The following is a 19,303-nucleotide window of genomic DNA, read 5'->3' as shown; positions in this document are numbered from 1 at the left end:
CCTATCTTCCTTCCCACTCTCTTTTGAGGCAGGATCTGCTGTGTGTTCCCTCTGGATTGGTCAGTCATGACTATTACTGTCTTCATTCAGGGAAGTTTGTTCATGTGCAGGAGACCCTCAAGAAATCCAGCCTACTAACACATGAGACTCACAGGTCCCATGGGAATCACAGTACTAACGAAGCTCATGGAGTTCACAAGCTTTCACAATATTCTCAGATATCACTTACCTTTCTGAGGTTATATTATATCAATCCATGCAAGAAGGATACAGACAACCGTGCTGGCTACAAGTATAGCAGTCCTTTATTGGCCAGTGACCAAAAGCATGCTCATGCCTCAGTTTCTTGGTACCAAAGCTCAGGGGTACAGACTTTTTAAAGGCAAAAATACAAAGAACTTAATTTATGTTAAAGTTAGATAAGGATCAATCAGAGTAAAGCTTGAAACATTCATTTCTGACAGAACATAGTAATTATTTCAAACACGGCATGACATTTATCTTTTACTTATACCATCTTTAGTTATTTTAGTTTATGTTAGATTTGCATAAACATTACTTACTTCGTTTAATACCCCTGGGCCATAGTCAAGGTCACGGAAATCTCAAATGTGTTGTCAAAGTGTGACTGTTGTGAGGATAAAATCTGAGAACTAAGCAAACATCAGAACAAGATGGTGTTACATTAGTCATGAACAATTAACAGGAGGGAACTCTTCAGGAGTGTAGCTGCTGAAAACTTACTCAGGAGATGTTTCAGCCCACAAATCAATCCGAACTTACTAAGAATGGACATTTTGTTTGGAATTCTGGACATACAATCACTAAAGACACTATATGGAAGGTTGTAAGATACAGAAAAATCAGGCTGACATTTATAGTTCCAAAAGGTGCCATGCAGGTTACAGGAGAATGGTCACCAATGGTTCAACTTGGCTATGGACCCCTGTATATTACACTGCTGGCGTGTCTTGCAAGATGCTCCTGCTGTTGCAATTTAGAATAACTGTTACTTTCCAACTGTACTTAGTTAGCTCCAGAGGAAGGACCCATGTTTGGCACCATAAATGTGAGGTAGGGAAACCAATACCCTGTAAGGTGGCTACAGCGATTGTTTTGTTAAAAAGGTGTAATGTCTTTATCAAATTGTTCTCTCAGCATTTGCATTTGTGTCCATAGATGACTCAGCTGTAGTGGAAGGCAACACGTTACAGTAGCTGGTGGCAGTTACTGCACATGCTCCTATGAAGTCAAAATGCTCAGAGTATCTGTTGCTGTAGTCTGTACTGTTGCTGCAGCAAAGCATCCTAATGATGTTCAACTGAAAATAGAAGAAAACAATCTGGTCACCCCATTCCCATCAGGACTCACCTACAGAAGAGGGGGAAGAAATAATGTAAGAGCTGGAGGAAGATGGTCTGTAGTGTAGGTCTTCAGGTTGAATACAACCATTGCCCTCAATTGGAGTAGCTGTAATTACCCTCCTGAGATGAAGACTATTAATATTCACTCACAGATAGCTGGAGAGGGCTCAGGAGGCTCCCAGTGCTGACAAGATCCTCATGCAGTCAGTATCTACCTTCTACAAGGTTATGTAAGAGGTAGACTGGGAAGGACTCTTCAGTAATGTAGCTGCCTTTAGGTAGCCCAGGTATGATGGCTATTCTTGGTTGCCTTCTTGACACATCTGGGAAGTGGAACCCTCAGTGAGGAACTGCCTCCATCAGACTGACCTATGGGCACCTCTGTGGGGCATTTTCTTGATGGCTCATTGATGCAAGAGGGCTCAGTGCACTTCGAGCCAGTACCACCCATAAGCAGGTGAAAGGCAGCTGAATGTGGGCCTGAAAGCAGACCTCAGCTTCCTGAGATGATAAATCTATAGGTCAGACCTTCCCTTCCAGACTTGTTCTTGGTCAGAGTAGTTTATCAAGGCAAACACCAGGAGGTTCACACAGTGCAACCCCTGGTGCTAGAGGGGTGCTCTTCAGTGTTGTGGTTAGCCATAAAGCCCAGGGCACTTTGCAGTGGCGTAACTCTTTTGAGCCAGGCATGCTTGTTCCTGTCACTCCCATAAACTCCACAGTTTACCATGCTGGACTGAACAGAACCCTTTCTTTGGTCTATTGGTGTCTGAGGTGAATGGAATTTTTTTTAACATCTTCCCAGGGAGTCGTGAAAGGTAGCCAAGCTGACCTGGCATCCACAATCTTCCTGCCTCAGGCTCCCAAGTGCTAGCATTAAAGGCTAAATCTATCTTCTTCATGAAATTAGTCAGCTCCAGGTGTTTTATGATTAACAGAAAATAGATTACTCTGTGGTCACCACACTGTTTGTAAATTCAAGCAGATTGCAGGTTTTGGTGTATTCTAAATACATAATCTACTGTTTTCTTAGTAGTAAAACAACTATGAAGTATCAAGCCAACTAATCTGCAATTCAAAATACTGGTGAAACCTCACAACACACATTATCAAGTGTGATTAAAGAGCTCTATTCCTCCCAAATGGCTGTCTTCACTACAGTAAGTAGTTTTTTCGGCACAAATTTTGATCTAGCAAAATGAATTTTTACTTCCTTTTAAGTTGCATGAGGTTAAAAAGAGCTAGTTGTCCTATATTCTCTTGGACCAAAATAAAGCAGCTATGATGAAGAATCAAAGAAAACTCAGTCTTAGTTTACAAGTAATTTTTGCAAAAACTGCCTTCTAACATGAACTACAAAGTTTTGACTCAGTCAGGTGCTAGCTCTCAAGATCTAGCACACTCGGCCTATCAGCCAGTTCTATGCTGTGCTTTCTTCTTTCATTTGCAGAGAACTTACCAGACATAGCACAAACTACCCAGTGGCAAATAGGACCCAGAGCAGTGGGAACAGGCATTGGGACTGGGCTTGAGGCCATGTTCAGAGAATTAGAGGAAGGAGCTCTGAGAGTCCTTCATTGGGTCCTGAGAGCAGCTGTCTTAATAAATGTCTCAGTGCTTTGTCACTGAGTATGGCTTGGTTGCAGATCTACACGTGCTAGTCTAATTGGTTAAGAAAGCTCAGCCTACAATTTTGTGACACATGTTTTATTTATAGGGGATTAAAATTTTGGCATATACATGACACAGACATTAAATACACTTTCCATGATAAAAATTATAATATTGTCCACTAAAATGCCTCAATCTCAATCACATAATGCATATGCTAAAATGATACACCTGGAGAGAGGAGGTCTGAATGGCATTTTTGTTTTCTAAGTAACTTTTAAATGCACTGAAGAAATAATAATTTAATGTTCAAAAAGCTTTTAATAAACAAATTCAGAGTAAAATTAGTTGAAATATTTATAATATGACTTCATCATTACACAGTATTTTCAATATACAATCAGATGACACTGCAAAGGAATAAGAAGGAATCTATTGCACCCACAAGTAGAAAGGCTTTATTTTAGTGATGCTGTTCTGTGTCCGTAGAAACATTTACACTGTAGTAAACACTGGGTCCTATAGGTAATGCAGCATTGTGGGGAAGAAGTGCCCCATGAGTTCCTCATGCACAGGCTCATCTTGCCAGTGTCCTACCACACAGTACTCTCAGGCAGCTAGTCTCTCTGTCTTCCACACACTTCAAGGAGTGATACTCTTCATCAAGTGCACTCGACATTTACAATTTACACAGCAGGACTCTTCCTGCTTGTTCAGCCACACTTCTTCCTGATGGTATTTCTATCTTAGTGTCCTGTCAAGTAGTCTTGTGTAGAGTCTGAAGCAAAAGAGTCGGCATCCTCATTATCTGAGTCCTCACTGCTGTCGTCGGCAGCTGGCTCTCCAGTGAGGGCTATGCGAGCATAGTCGTCGGTATCTATGGACTTGCAGAAGTGGATGGCATACTTGAGCTTTTCCTCAAGCACCTGCTTGCAGGAATACCTGGGCAACTTTAGCAGGAAGAAGCATGTGTAGGATTCTGGAAGGAAGTGATCAGGAGGGTTGTATTTATCCAAGACCTGTTGGCAGAGAATAAGACTGTGGTGAGGATAGGTAAAACTGCATTTATTTTACTGTATTCACATCATTATTACAGAAACTATGTATTTGGCTAGAAATAAAAGCATTAAGGAAAAAAAAACGAACCAATTCTAGATACATAAAAAAGTAACTCATCCCTAGGACCAGTAGTAAGAGAAGCAAACCAATTTTACTGTGACCCCCTCATCGTCACCAAGCAGTCACAGGGAGGTGGCCAACAGAATAGCCAACCCATTGTCTCCTACTGGTGTAGGTAAAGCCCTGTCACTTAGCTGACACTGCTCTATGACTGGGGCATGAGATTGGGTTCAGCACTAGGCCATCAGAGGACATTCTTCCTAAGAGTACCGACCCACTATTGGCACCTACAGATCAAGATACTAGAAAGCAACAAAAACAAGTCTTCATTGCTGCTTTAGAAAAACTGCTACCAAAGAGGTTCCTGAAAAGATGGCTATTTTGATAACCTGGTACAAATGCATCTCCAGGGCTATTGCTACCATGGTCTGAGGAAAAAGAAGCGTGTTAGGTCTGGTTTTCCTCCTCAGTGACCTTAAAAGGTAAACTGAACTTGTTTAAATTGCCAGACCATTGAGTTCTAAGACAAAGCAAATTTGTTCTCAAATGTATGAGTGATCCCATTTTTCTCTGCTAGTAGCTAGCATAATGTTTAGTAATCTGCCTGACTCAACTAGGAAATCAAATAAATGCTTTATGAAGTATGTGTATATGAGACTGGAAATATGGCTTACTGGTTAAGAGCACAGACTGCTCTTCAAAAGGTCCTGAGTTCAATAGCCAGCAACTATATGGTGGCTCACAACCATCTGTAATGGGATCTGATGCCCACTTCTGGTGTGTCTAAAGACACTGATGATGTACTCATATAATTAATAAATTAATTTTTAAAAGTATGTGTATTCAAAATCTACATGCTGGTGCTGACAACAGTATGTACTGGCCATGACACAGATCCACTGCAAAATAGGTTATAGTGTTCAAGACCTTTAACTATAAAACTCAAAGACTTCAAATTATAGGAGTTTCCCATTTTCACTGTACAGACTCTGCTTTCTCACTGCTCTGAAGCAGAACACACATGTCACTTCCACTGATGTCAATACAGAGCTCTGTGATCTGGTGAGGAGCCTACCTGGATGACAAAGTCTCTGCCTCGGAAGTCGGCAATGGTCCTGGGCAGCCTTGTCCGGCCCCACACAAAGCGAAGAAAAAGGGACCGCTCCGTGTTAGAGAAAGATTCCATCACCTCCCAGAACCACTGGACCAAGGATGCAGAAGGCTCAATCCCTTTATATGTTGCCACTGACTTTAAAAGATGCAGTGGGATGTCTGGGCTCCCACATACCTAGGAAAAACATTCTGTTAGAATAGGCTCACACTTACACTTTTTTTTTTTCGTTTCAACATGAATATAATTCTCTTTTTCTCTAATAAGGTTCCTATAGTCTCAGAAGGACATGTGAGCCACCCTGAACTTCAGCATCTAGTTGTCATTTCATTCACTACCACAGTCAAACCTGAGCTTTCCAAATGGAAGGTTTTAAGTGAAAGACCAAATGACTGGGCTAGTGTACCACGGCAGCTCTAGGCAGCACAAAGCAGCCACATACCATTGTCTCCAGTTCATATCCGGTGAAAAGAGAGAGAAGGGGCACAGGCACGACTCGCGCCATCCCTTCCCGGACAGCAGCCACTTGCTCATCAAATTCATGGAGTCTTAAAAAACAGAAACAAAAAATAAATCTTCCTTATGCCTGTACCTACATTTACTGGGCACTCTTTTCTGCTGGTACCAAGCTTTACACACATGTACTGCTACCACACATACCACAGGAGAGGACTGTGAGGATGCTTTTGGGCTCATACACAGCACTACTGATAGCTCACCTAGACTGGTGCACAGGTGATAATCTCAATTAACCACACACACACACACACACACACACACACACACACACACACACTGTAAGCACTGTCAGATGTCTGTGCTGGGTAGAACAGTGCCATTCCTCACAGAAGACATAATGTCAAGGTACAGGCACGCTTGGGTTTGGTGCAGGCTACTTTGTGTTGACATGGCCCCAACTATATCCCTGGCTGAGGAGCTGACAGAGAAAAGTATAGAGGGGCACGAAGGCCTGATATCCCTGCAGGGACTGTCCCCTAAGTGAAAAGTTATATTTACCTGACTATTTTACTGAAACCTAGAAATTCCAAGCAGAAATAAATACTCTGAACACAAGTCACCAAATAAAATTCATAGCAAAGATCAGAAATAGTTGAAGAAAAATGACAATACTTTTATATATGATACATCTAAAAAAAAGTAAATACCCAAGTAACTATAATCTGCTACTTTTGTTATTTATTAAGTCAAAGCAATAAAAAGACAGATGATCACAAACCTGTAGTTTATTGCCAGCCGGACGTACTCTGCACGGTTGTCCAGGGTGATATGTGTGTGCTTGGAGCTTAGCTGGATGTCCTGGCCACTAGCACTTGGCACAGTGAAGGGCAGGCTCATAGCTTCAAACTCCTCTGAAGTGGCTTCATTGTCACGAATGTACATAAGCCCAGGAATAAAATCTTTATCAACCTGTCAAAGAGAAATAAAGTATAAATGCTAAACCTGGGTTGTTACCCTATCACAGAGCCCAGTCCAAGCCAAGCACAGTCAGCCATATCTAACTTAATCTGAAGAAGACAAAAAAAGACTTCTGCAAGAAAATACTTTACCCAAGGAGCTAAAGAAAGATCCAGAGAGTTCTTTAATGTACTGCTTTACTGCTGAGAAAATAACTAAATGGGGGGGGGGGGGGTAACCGATACTCCCCTAAACCCTAAAGGGCATAGAAAGCAAGGGATACTAGTCTATGTCTGTCCTAACACTGGACTCATTCCTTCCTGGGAACCTGAGATGTAGCCCAGCTCTGCATATGATGGTGATCTTGCTTATCTATCAAGCTACATCAGTTGCTAAGCAACACAAAGTACCTATTATACCATCTCTCTCAGATCCACTTTGCTCTGCTCTAGGACGTGGTCAGAGGCCAGCTGCTTTCATATACCCATGAGTGTTACATCAGATAAATTACCTCACTCAGGTCTGCAATGGTGAGGCTCATCCCAGCCAGCTGCTTCCAAACAGGCTCAGCAAGATTCAAACTCAGCGGACTCCCAGTTCGGATGGCAATGCCCAATAACACCCCTGATTGTTCAAAACAGAAGGTCAGAATACACTTGGAATAGATAAAAAGTTGCTTCTTGCTTGTTCAAACATGCCTTGGAGTATCAGCTCTGCACTGAGACGATGGAGCCTTTTAAACCAGAACCACCCAAACTGAGAGCTAGTTCCAACCTTGATACATCAGGTCCTACTCAAAACTTACTTCCTTTTCTTCCTATAACCCAAGTTGCTAACTCGTCTTATCATTTTCATAGGATTAAGCCACAGTAAGCCAACTCTTGTCCCTTTAATGGCAAAGCTAAGAACTGGATCCCTCCAAGAAAGATGTTCTGTTAACGGGTAGTGACAGGGTAAGGAGCCCCATGAGAGCACTTAGTACAGACCTAGACAATGAGTGACAGGCCTGCTGCCAATGCCATCTCTCCCCCATGAAAAAACACAAACAGTATTTCAGATCATCTGCATGTCAAAGAAAGCATATAGCATTGAACATATGCTGCCGAACTATAAATCCCTGTAGCTGTACAAAGAATGGTCTTAACTTATGCTAGCTCACCACTATCAAGTCCTTAACACTAGGTACAAAATGAACCTTTTCTCTTCCATAAGTTTGGCAAATGCATAAAAATCACTGCACATCACTTCATCACCAATGGCTCAAAATCTACATATAGGTGTTTATAATACCCACTGTTGCCATGAGGTAGACAAGAGATGTGACAATAACTTAAGGGTAGTACAGGCCCTCCACAGCAGTATGACACACAACTGAGGCCCACCTAGGAATCGGAACATGCTGCAGTGTACTGGTGCCCGGGTGGCAGGATTCAATAGGTAACAGTCTCTGTTGGCACCAGACTCATCCCTGCCATTGGGAGTCACAATCAGAAGGGGAGTGAGTCCGTTTTGTAGCTCCTCACAAATCTCTGCTATGGATTCACTGTAGCCACCCCCACAGTCATCCACGGATTCACCTGGAAGCAAAGGAGAATCAGCAACACACAGACCACACAACAGCATCTTCAGAAACAGTACCAGGAAGGTGGTGGCTACTCTCCTCCTCTGCACATGAGACTCATGTACTACTCAGCAGGCTTCCCTCTTCCAAGCAAGTAAATTCTACAGATATGCACAGAAAATCTCACCAACAAACTTGACTTTCCAGACTCGGTGAGGAAGGAGAAGGCTGTCAGGACTGAAAGAACTCATCTTAGCACACATCTGCCCAAAGACAGACTTGGTGCCATCAGGGCCAGCTAAACCACCTTTACTCCGGGAACGTTTAACCTAGAGAGGAAATGAATGAAAAGCATAAAACACTGGGGTAGCAGAAAACATAGAGCAGGGAAACTGTAGATTTATATTAAGGCAATACATGATTAGACAAGGAGAAGAGGTGGGAAAACGGAGAGGAAACAGAAGAGGAGGAGTCAGAGGAGAAGAAGGAGAAGACAGAATGGGTACTGGAGGACAGCAAGCGAGAGGGATTTCTTAGGAGGGGAATGGAGAGCATAGTGGTAAATCTGCCCAAAATAGACCACAGCTTGCTTTCCTAATTACTGAGTTGTGTTTTCATTGAATGGGTTTATTTGGGCTGAAGAGGAAAATGCAACAAATTGGCAATTGGGTTGAAAAGGATATTGCAACAAATACCCAACATGGGACTGTAGAGAGGCCTGTATATAAGATCCTCAAACTTCCTCCTATATATAAGATCCTCAAACCTCCTCCTCTTCACTCAAGATTCTGAGACCCTCTCTACACCTGAGGACTGGCCTGCCCTAACACCTCACACACACACACTTTGGTTCCTTCTAAGTTAACACTTGGATGAGTTCTGCCGTAAGCAGGTCCCATAAGGAGGGACCTTACTTACTACCTTACTACCTCTAGCAAACAAAAAAAAAAAAAAAAAAAAAAATCAGTGGGCATAGAAACAGAGGATTTTGCCTAATGGACCCTACACCCCACTCCTGGACTTCCCTACAGCTCCAGTTCTGAGTCACTGGCAAACTGTGTAGCTTACTTGCCATGGCACCAAGGGGCGAGACACTGATGCACACAGATCTCTACTGCAAGCACTAGACGAAACAAAGCTATTTAGGCAACGCCACCCTAAGCATTGGGTCATTAGTGACAGATACCACACCAGCCTAACTATGGCATCTGAACAAACACACTTGCAAGCAATGACGTATGCCATCATCACTATTCACACGGGGTTGGAGGCAGGGTGGTGTTCACAACTGACTTGCAACACTGCCTTTGTGTGGATTTTCACACTTGGCCCCATCAATGGCTATAACTCTAATTACCACTACTTCACTACACAGTCATTCTTGTGGACTGAGACAGAAATGCAGAATTTACACCTATACCAAGGGTCTTTAAAGGCCAGGACTTTAAAGATGTACTACCGTAGCCATGGTAACTGCCTCCCTTTATTCACTGTGCTGAGCTGGGTGCAACTCTAGTGACTGTACCTGTCACTACTCACCTCCACGCCCATGGTTCTTAACCTAAACTAACACTAGGGAGATCAGATAAAACCTAATGCTGGTATGGACTTGCCTTCTCCTAGTTTCTAGCCTCAGCTGCTTGATGTAAAAGGATGATAACATACAAAGCTTAAGAAAAACTCATGCAAAGTTTAAGAAAACCTGTCCATGGGATCAGATTTTTATTGTGAGTCCTCCAGCAAAACTTTACCATCTGTAGCCAACTTTCAGTAAATTCCAGGTCAAAGCTATAGTATACATACACTTACTTAACTGCATGTCTACAAAAGCTATTTCCTTTAAACCGCACAGCAACCCTGAAAGAGACTCGTGATCTCCCAAGGAGAAAGCTCCTGTGATGCTATGGATATAGCACTGCAGCTGCCACGAGACAGCCATAGAAAGTACCAAGAACCCGAGCTCATCTGCCTGTGTCTTCTACAAAAACATGCGCATCACATGGACACGTTTACAAAACTGACAGTCAAGAAACCTACTTACTTACAGGTGGTACTTTTTCTGGCCAACAGAAGCACAGGTGACTTTAGCTGATATTAATGAGTTTGCCAATTTTCTAAAACAAGCACAAACTAATTCTGTAGTGAATTTAAACCTGAAGTGGTGGTACTATATTCCTAAAACTTGAAAGGCTAAAGTCTGAGACCAGTTTAAGATATACAGCAAGACCCTGTTCTCAACAATCTACACCCCTCATTTAAAAAAAAAAAAAAAAAGGCTCAACCCCTCAACCAAAAAAATCATGTTAAATGATTCTTATAGACACTGATTTTTCAGAATTTTTATATAACCAAACAGCACTATTTTCATAACAATAAAAAACTCACCAGGGAGCTCAAGGTCCCAACCTCCCTGAGACTCCATTGATAGATAGTTAATGGTTACTAGGAGCAGAGGGTGTCACTCTCTTCAATAGAAAAACCACTGATAACTAGAAAGTTGACCTATGTTCCAGTAAATAACCCCAATCTGTGCTCATGTAAAAATATTAAATTCAGTAGGTCACACAAGTACCAAAGGAAGGAAAGTACGGGGGGGGGGGGGGGCGACGACGAACTTGTAGGAAAGAAGCAGGTTTCAGCATGGGGGGAGTGAGGGGAACATAATGGGTTGGTGGGTGTTGACTAAAATTCATCACACACACACACACACACACACACACCCAACCTCCCCTGGAAAATGAGCTGTGTGTAAGAGTCCCTTGCTGTGAGCAGTTTTTTTTTTTTTTTTTTTTTTTTGGTTTCTTGGGGTTTTTATTTAGGGGGGTTAGTAGATACTCTCTGTATTTACATTTGAAATGTTATCCCTTTCCCCCATCCTGCTCCCACCCCACCCCCCACCCGTGGGTAGTATTGTATTAATCCTTCCTGAGTCTCATAAAGTTAGTACGGCACACCATCACTGTAGATGCCAACACCAGGATGGTACAGCCAATCTGACTCAGTGCTGTCACCATGAATTCACCTTAGACTTATGACGAATCTGATTTTGGTAGAAAACAGTTCTATACCAACATTTGTGGAGAGCATTCTAATCTTAAGATATAATACTGCACTAACTGTAGGCTCTCATGTTCAAAGACTGTGGATTATGGAGGTGCCCCAGGTGTCAGTCTACACTGCATGCCATTCTGAGAATGTTTGTGTGCTTTTCTTCAGTCAGTTTTTCTCATGCATATTGATCATTTTTAAACACAAGTGTGGGAACATAAAACCAGCAGGAAATAGGTATTATTGAAAATCTGCAAGGAAAAAAGACAGCAAGCAGCAGCATGCCCGCTGCAGGACTTTAGCAGTCAGGTCTCATTGATACCCCCAGCCTCGGACATCCCAGTGAGACTCCTGGCTCTGAGGAGCCTGTACGTCTGTCAAAGACAGGAACCTGACCAGGAATGTACAGTTTTCCTTGATGCAAACTCGTCATCCAAGATGGGGAAATAAAAGCTTTTTCATGGCCTGAGTTAAACAGCCCATTTATTTGTGAAATTAGAGGACCAAATTACAAGCCAGCACTGGATACTGTGACGTTCATCTCTAGAGACACCAGTTCCACCCATGTGGTCACATGTGCTGTCCAACAAAGCACAAGAGTTTGATCTCTTAATCCAAAATGCCCCCAAGAAAAAAAATTCTCGTCATATAGTCACCATCAGGATAAAAATCATGTGTTAATACAAAGGTTCAGTAACAGAGAATTTGTTCTTCATGGCTCTCTGTTTCTGATCTGAAAGGCGAGGCTAATTTCATTTGCGTATTAAATGTCAAATGCCATGCACTATCATAATCACGGACTGGGATTCCTCTGGGTTCTTAATTTAAAAATTCAAAGTATAAGTTTATGTGTACTTAGAAGCAATGTTAATTCAAAAATGGCCTGATTTTACCTCTCCCTCCAAGACAATGTTAGGAATACTGGCTTATTAAACTGGAAAACTCAGAGTCAGGATGATACAAGGCTCACAGGAATGTGAACTGTTTGTTACATGTAAAAAAAAAAAAAAAAAAAACCCAGCAATTTACAAGAGTGACTTAGCTTTGTGTATAACAAATATACAAAGACCACAGAGAAGAGTGGCCATTATCACCTTGTGGGGAAAATATGTCTGCTTCTTATTTTACCTTTTAAAACTTCTCTGAGTGTGCCTTTGGGGTATGCCAAGTATATCTTTTTTATTTTCATACAAACGGCCCCTAAAGCCTCTGCATCACAGAGTACTTCATACAGAATGCCTGCTCCATAAGCCCATGAGTGCTGCCATCCCTCAAGACTGCAGGCACTCCCTTGCACCATCAAAGCATCACTTGCACAACTGTCAGATGGAGAGAGAGCTACCTGGATGCGGTTCAGCTCCACCACAGGCCCATGCTGACGATCGCGCACCATAGTTGCTTGTACTACCTTTCTGAAAGCTGCTTCCTAAAACATGAAAAACAAACAGTTTAGAGTCTGAAATAGAAATCATCATGTCTGAGAACCATTCCACTATTGTATCCTCTATTTCTGAAAGTCAGACTTCCTTAAGAAGAGAACATGGCTCCTATTCTGTTCTATGACAGAGGTTAAGTAGCTTAGCAAGTGATACAGAGAACTGGAGAGCTTACGAGCATGACTGACAGCTAAGCAAAGAAGCAAGTCCCTCAGGAAGAGCAGACCAGGGGGCTGAGGCCTGGCAAACACCTGCTCCAACTCAGGTCTAGAAGACTGAGGAGTCCCTGCTAAACTACAATTCAATAGCAACAGGGTCTGATGTTCAAACTCTGAACTGCACCACAGAGCAGTTGTCGAATCAAGGATCTCATGGATCTAGCCAGACCCGGGGGAGGGAACACACTGTAAGCATACGCTGAAAGACTCCAGAGTGAAGTCTGCCAGGACAGTGTTGGTATGACAGTAAAAATCTGGGCATCATCTAGAAAGGGACACTTTAGGGGCATTCAAAGGAAACAGTGGTCTCAGGTCTCTGCACAAGAGGCACCAGTGCCCTCTTTTAGAGCTAGGGAGGGAGAGACCTGCAGAAGCACAAAGGCCTCCTATAGATCTTAAGCCCCTCTCCCAGATCAGATTCTACAGAATGCAATCCCCAGATGGCAGAAGTGGGATATTAAGCAACCTAGAAAGCACTAAAGGTAGATGGAGTTTACAGGTAGAAAAACGCCTACTGTCAGAGCTCATGCACAGCCTCACCTCTACTTGCCTTCCTGCATGTCCCACTCCGCCCTCAGAGCATTTCTCTATTCTGAATCCCTGGTTACCAGCTCTCCTCTAGTGTTGGAATGACTCTGTTTTGTTTAGTTTTTGAGAAAGATCTTATAGCTCCTGTTATGTAGCTTATACTAGCTATGAACTCATTATGTAACCAAAGATATCATACAATTCTCCTGCCTCCACCTTCCAAATCCACACCAACTCCTCAATGCTACTCGGAATCAGGGGCACTAAGACTGCATAGCTTTGCACTGTCTCCTCTAACACTCATTCTGAGACTGTCAATCAGAGGCTGCTCAGCTCAGAGCCCTTCACACACCCACTATCTGCTGCCCTCTACTGTCACTGCCTCTGTGTAGGCAACTCCAAGCTGCCCCATGACTGACTTAGTGGAAGCCCATCCTAGAGGTTCTTTCCACTCACACGGAAGACTACAACCTGTCTATGTCCTTCCCTCCCTGCGAGAAAAGGCCTTGTCCCTCTTTGCTGCCTACTGTCCTCTCTTTTTTGAAGGGTAAGACAAAGTGAAGATGACAGAATTAACTTTGCCATTTCTTTTAACTACTGGAAAAATAGTTGAAATTAGGTTTCTTCTTGCATCTATTATCAGAGAGAACATCTTCTTTTAGATACTATCTTTATTGCTCAGCACCGCAGGCACAATGGACAGAAAATACACACAGCCCTCCTGTTTGGCACAACAAAACCCATTCTAAAAGAGAATAACCGTTCAGACACCTCTCTAAAACAACTACATTTTATTTTATCAGTAAGAATAGTCTGTACTCCTTGATAACAACATATCAAGGTCACAGACCTTCTAGGTGGAGAGATCTTTAACTCCCCTCTGTCATGTAGTGCGGAGTCCCCTCTAAGATCAAAGTAAGCTTCCCACCAGAAATTCAACAGCCTAATCTTTGACTTTCCAGCCAGGAAAGCTCTAGTTAATAAAAAAGTCAGTGGGTCAAAACCCATCCTGTGCCAAAATTCCCCACTCTGTCTACCTCCTGTCCTTGTTAAATAAATCCTTTCCCAGCAAGGAGTCTCCACGTACACACCCGGCACAGAGCTTCTCTCTGAGCTCCCAACCGTCTGTTGGACATACGTAGAAGAAATTATCTAATAACTTTTCCCTCCTGTGTCCGTGAAACTGATCAAAAACCTTCAAGGTCAGGCAGGCAGAGGAAACTATGTGCTCAAGGCTTGATATCATGGCTGTTTTTATGAACACGCTCTAGTACTTAGAAATAGCCGGCATGTAGGAAACACTCAAGGACCAACTGCGAATGAGAAAAAGTCTGTATCTGTAGTCCCAGGATAAAGATTTGTTGAGTCAAAGTTTACAGATGGCCAATGATCCCGTTCTACACACTGCTACAAAGTACCTTTCCCTGCGATATTAAGATCCCTCGCAGTGTGTCAAACCCAACTGAAGGCCCAAGTCCAGTTTCATCAAGAGAGCCCTCTAGGTCAAACATGGGGATGCAGGGACAAAAGAGTTCTGAGATGTGATGCAGCAGCAGCAGTCGATTCCGTAGAGCAATGATGGGGATCTCCTGCAAATGGTTGTACTCCATGGGTACCTGAAACATCACGATTTCACTGAGTTAGAAGCACAGAAAGCCAAAAGAAAAAAAAAAACAAACAAACAAAAACCCCCAGCATTATGATGAGATTAGTCTGTAAAAGTCATCATGTTCTTTCCAGCTAGTCTGATCATTTAAGATAAATTAACATTGAAGATATTATAAACATTAGTTTATAGAAATAAGCTTACCAAGAAACATTTAGCCCACATATACAATCAGTTATTTTATACAGATACAAAATGTAAAGAAGGCAACACATTGTTGGACAAATGATGTTGGTTGGTACAAGTATTAAGGCTATCTTTCTCCACCTTTTTTTTTTCTGTACTGGGGATTGAACTCAGGACCTCATGCATGCCAAGCAAGTAAGCATTCTATTATTGAGTTATGTTCCCAGTTCAATATTACAGTTCTTAATAGCACTGTTTCATGGTATTATAACTGAACTGTTATCAATGAACCCCTCTGTAAATATATAATGAAACACTGAGTCATCTATGGTTGTACTTGCATGACGGCTGTCAAAGTGTGCCCTAATTCTAGCACACCTACCCAGCTGGCACTAACCTGTGCAGGGAGCTTGCCGGCACTCGCTGGCTTGCTGGTTGACCAGGCAAGGGTGTGTGCAGAACCACAAGCTACGCGGTTGACCTTCTTACCCTGCAGGGCAGCTACCAACCGTGGTCTCTGAATAGCATTTGTTGTTCCATCTCCTAGCTGCCCCTCATCATTGTCACCCCAAGTGTAAACTTCACCTAAACAAAGTAAATTTAAAGAACTTAGGTTACAGGAGCAGTGAATGCACAATTCCAGTGTCTTTCCATCACAATGGCAGTACTTACTACCCTTCTGTCTTGTCTTAGTGCTCACCTCTCTAAGCATCAGATTCTAGATGTCAACACACACTAATTGTGTATCTAAAGACATTAAGAACACTTTCTGGGACTCTCTACAACACCTGTCAGTCAAAACTCTAGTCCAGTTTATTAGTTCTCCAGACCAGGTATGTAACAGCAGCATTTCTCCATTAGAACAAGGAAGATGAAGCTTAAGGAAATATTCCTAACAACATAGACAGCTCTTGAATGCTGGACAGACCAAGAAAAGTCAGTCTTTAAGATGAATAAAACCCATATGTTCTAAAGATATGTGTACCATTCCCTAGTTATTCATAATCTAGGTATAGGCTTCATCATTCATAAAGTTCATTATATTTCCTGTGTCCACACTGGACCTAAACTGTGAAGTACCATCATAAAAAAAAAAAATTGTCTCAATGAAAGGTCATGTGTTGAGTAGACCAGATACAAGGCCTTTGCTCTCTGGCAACATCAAATGCAGTCTCCTTAGGGTGGATCATTCAGCCACTGAGTATTACTTTCTCAAAAAGATGGCTATGTTATTAAGAGCAACATGCTATGTGTCGCCCCTTCCTGTTCTCTAAGAACTCCATTATAAAGTCATAGGCTTTGTACCTGAGCATGAGTCCTCAGAAGACGCCTCTGCTTCCCCACTGGGACAACCCACTGCAGCTGCCCTGTGGCTGTGTGGCAGCCTATGACAAAGCAAGAGCCCACAGAGGGGAGGACAAAAAGAACTGTAGGGTAATGAAGAGTGACTAGACTACTGTAGGAAAGGTACAAAGAACCGGGCTTATCTCTAAAGAGCAAGGAGCTATGTACATATGGAAAGCAAACAAGCCAGAATGAATCCTGTGGTCCTGAGTGGAACCAGGGTGTGTGTGTAAATGCAATGTTCAACCACAGACACAAAGTGCAAGTATGTGTGCTTTTAATGTACATGTTTCCTGGCTCCAATCAATAAGGTGGCCTAGACAACATGGATCCCTATTTCAATGATCATACTCATCACCTGAATCTTTTATATGTTGTTCTCTAAAAGAATGAGAGTTCCTAAGGAAACAGCCAAATGCATGCTCAAAAACGTGAAAGATCTCGGAGTGGGACCATCTTTTGTCTCAAGAAGCATATATTAGTAATGAGGCACATAAGAAGATAAAACCAGCCAAACAGGACATAATTTGAACATCAATATAACTAACAGAATTTAATGGTTTATCACTAAAAGAGAAAGGAGTTGTAAATGTAGACAGAGAAAAGGTCAGAATGAAATATGCCTGGCACTGAACGAAGTCACAATGCCATGGATCCCACACAGACACAACTAAATAATTCAACTCTCAGTACCACCCAGGAAAAATGATAGCATAAATTAGCTAAGAAAATATTGGATGACAAAAGGAACATGCAAATAGGTTTTTTTTGTTAACTATTTAATAAATACAAAAAAAAATTTCCCCACAGGAAAAACATGGCAGACATAAACTTAAGCAAGCATGGTGTTGTTAACATGAGTGATGGGACCACACAAAAGAAACCAGATCCTTGAAAGGAAGACTTAAGAACAAAAGCAGAGAGCCACTTTCCTGATTCCCAGGCCCTGTCTTTTTGTATTTAGAAATCTCAATTTTCTCTCCAGACCCCAAGACCCTCTATCCATCCTACTCTGGGCTCTGGTACCCAGTGTCCAATATCTAGGCACCCTAGCCCTAGTATCTCAGGACCTGGGACCACAGGTATCCTGGATCTAAAGCACCTGGGTTGAACTTCCTGCAAATGTCAGCCCCTAGGGTACCCTCAAGCCTACCCAGAGCCAAAGACACCTAAGTCCTAACCTGAAAAACTCCTGGATCCAAAATGTCCAGCCTCTTCTGATTCCAAAAAATCTAACCCAGGGCTAGTAACTCTCATCTTTTGGGAATCCAACACTGTAAGGAAAAATAAAGGAGCTTCCACACACACTCAAAGACAGCTCCAAGAGCCCATGGACACGCAACTCCAAGGCCCCTCCAGAGTTTCAGCCTCAGTTCTCTAGGCTCTCTAGGCTCCCTGACCGCAGCTCAGCTTAACTGCTGATCACCCAAAGTCTGTGGATGCTACTACAAACGGGTGGCCCAGCACGGGCTCAGGACAGGACTACAGTGCACTAGCAGGTGTTGCAGCAGTTCCCAGGTACACTACCGTATCCACCCAACTGCTGGTGCTGCTCAGTGGTCTGGCTGGCATGGTGCTGATGCTGTTAGTCTTGGTGCTGAAGCACTGTGGACAGCCATCTCCCCACCCCCAGTCTGCACTCACTGGACCACCTTCACCTTCCCCCACCTTCTTCAGAGAGCTGCTTCTGTGCCTGCTGATCCTCTGGTTTGCAGCCTGACTGGAGGTACTACCAGCGTGACACAAGAGCCCTTGGGTGCATGGGTGCTGCTCTTTTTCTGTATGTACTCAGGCTTGTCTCTGGGACTGCTGCTGGGCGCTGTTACCACCATAAAAGGCTCATTCGTAGACACCAGGAGGTGCAGGAGGGTAACACAGAGGACTGAAGATGAGGGGGCAAACCCTGCCCTCAGTCTCTAGAACTACAATTCGAATTATGTGAAATAACCTTAGAGTTACAGCTCAGTAATGTCACGCTTCAACCTACCATCCTCCGTGCAGCACACACAGTGCAGGGAGCCAGTGGCGATAGCAATGACTTTCTTCCCCTGTAGTCCTTGAACCTGCCGAGGTCTCCGAACGTGGTCATCAGATCCATGGCCCAGCCGGTGATAATCACCTTTCCCCCTGCATTAAAGGAAAGCATGTAACTTACTGGCCATGGCCATCTGCATTCCACCCTGCTGCCCTCCATTGGCCACCTTCATGGTGTAAGTGCTATACTCCAGTGCCCAAATCATAGCCGTCACACTTAACAAGGCAATTAAAATAGTGTCAATGGCTTTAGGGACTGGAGAGCTCGCTCAACAATCAAGAGAACTTGTTTTTTCTAGTAGACCCAGGTAACATGATAAATCACTATCATGTCTAAATCAAGTTCCAAGGGGACATAATAGCTTTTCTGGCATCTGTGGGCACCAGCCACGCATGTAGTAAGTACAGAGACATACATGCAGGCAAAATGCCCAAACTAAATTAAAATGTTAAACACGGTTTTAGTGAAATTGCACAGTCTGACATACCATGTATAAACAGCTCCAGACTTGGTAAGGGCGACAGAAAACTGAGATCCACATTCTACTTTAACTACTCCAAGGCCAGTGAGAGAATCAATCTAGAAAGAAAAAAGGCTCAATCAGGCAGGCTTCATCAAGGTCACTGGTGACTGCTGCAATCACAGTGAGACTTAACCAAATCTAGTAAGAACTCTGAAAATTTGTACCCACGGAGAATACTTAATACAATTTTAACAACT

General features: G+C 42.9%; 1 protein-coding gene across 2 annotated transcripts in view; it reads right to left on the bottom strand.

Annotated features, from left to right (window-relative positions):
• Positions 1–3,067: 3,067 nt before the first annotated feature.
• Positions 3,068–19,303, bottom strand: part of HERC2 (HECT and RLD domain containing E3 ubiquitin protein ligase 2) — a 162,655-nt gene continuing 146,419 nt past the window's right edge. For both annotated transcript variants that reach the window (XM_080914641.1, XM_080914642.1), the window contains exons 82-93: positions 19,071–19,162; positions 18,536–18,675; positions 15,602–15,789; positions 14,831–15,028; positions 12,573–12,656; positions 8,370–8,511; positions 8,004–8,198; positions 7,133–7,245; positions 6,443–6,633; positions 5,648–5,753; positions 5,170–5,382; positions 3,068–3,994 (exon numbers count right to left, since the gene is read on the bottom strand). In XM_080914641.1, coding sequence (XP_080770767.1) covers positions 3,722–3,994; positions 5,170–5,382; positions 5,648–5,753; positions 6,443–6,633; positions 7,133–7,245; positions 8,004–8,198; positions 8,370–8,511; positions 12,573–12,656; positions 14,831–15,028; positions 15,602–15,789; positions 18,536–18,675; positions 19,071–19,162 — 1,935 coding nt within the window. In that variant the 3' untranslated portion in view covers positions 3,068–3,721. The remainder of the gene's footprint in view (positions 3,995–5,169; positions 5,383–5,647; positions 5,754–6,442; positions 6,634–7,132; positions 7,246–8,003; positions 8,199–8,369; positions 8,512–12,572; positions 12,657–14,830; positions 15,029–15,601; positions 15,790–18,535; positions 18,676–19,070; positions 19,163–19,303) is intronic.

The sequence above is a fragment of the Micromys minutus genome (genome assembly GCF_963924665.1).
Source record: "Micromys minutus genome assembly, chromosome: 3".
In the NCBI taxonomy this organism is placed as follows: Eukaryota; Metazoa; Chordata; class Mammalia; order Rodentia; family Muridae; genus Micromys; species Micromys minutus.
Note: the sequence above shows the minus strand (reverse complement) of the source record. Positions and strands in the feature narration are given on the sequence as shown.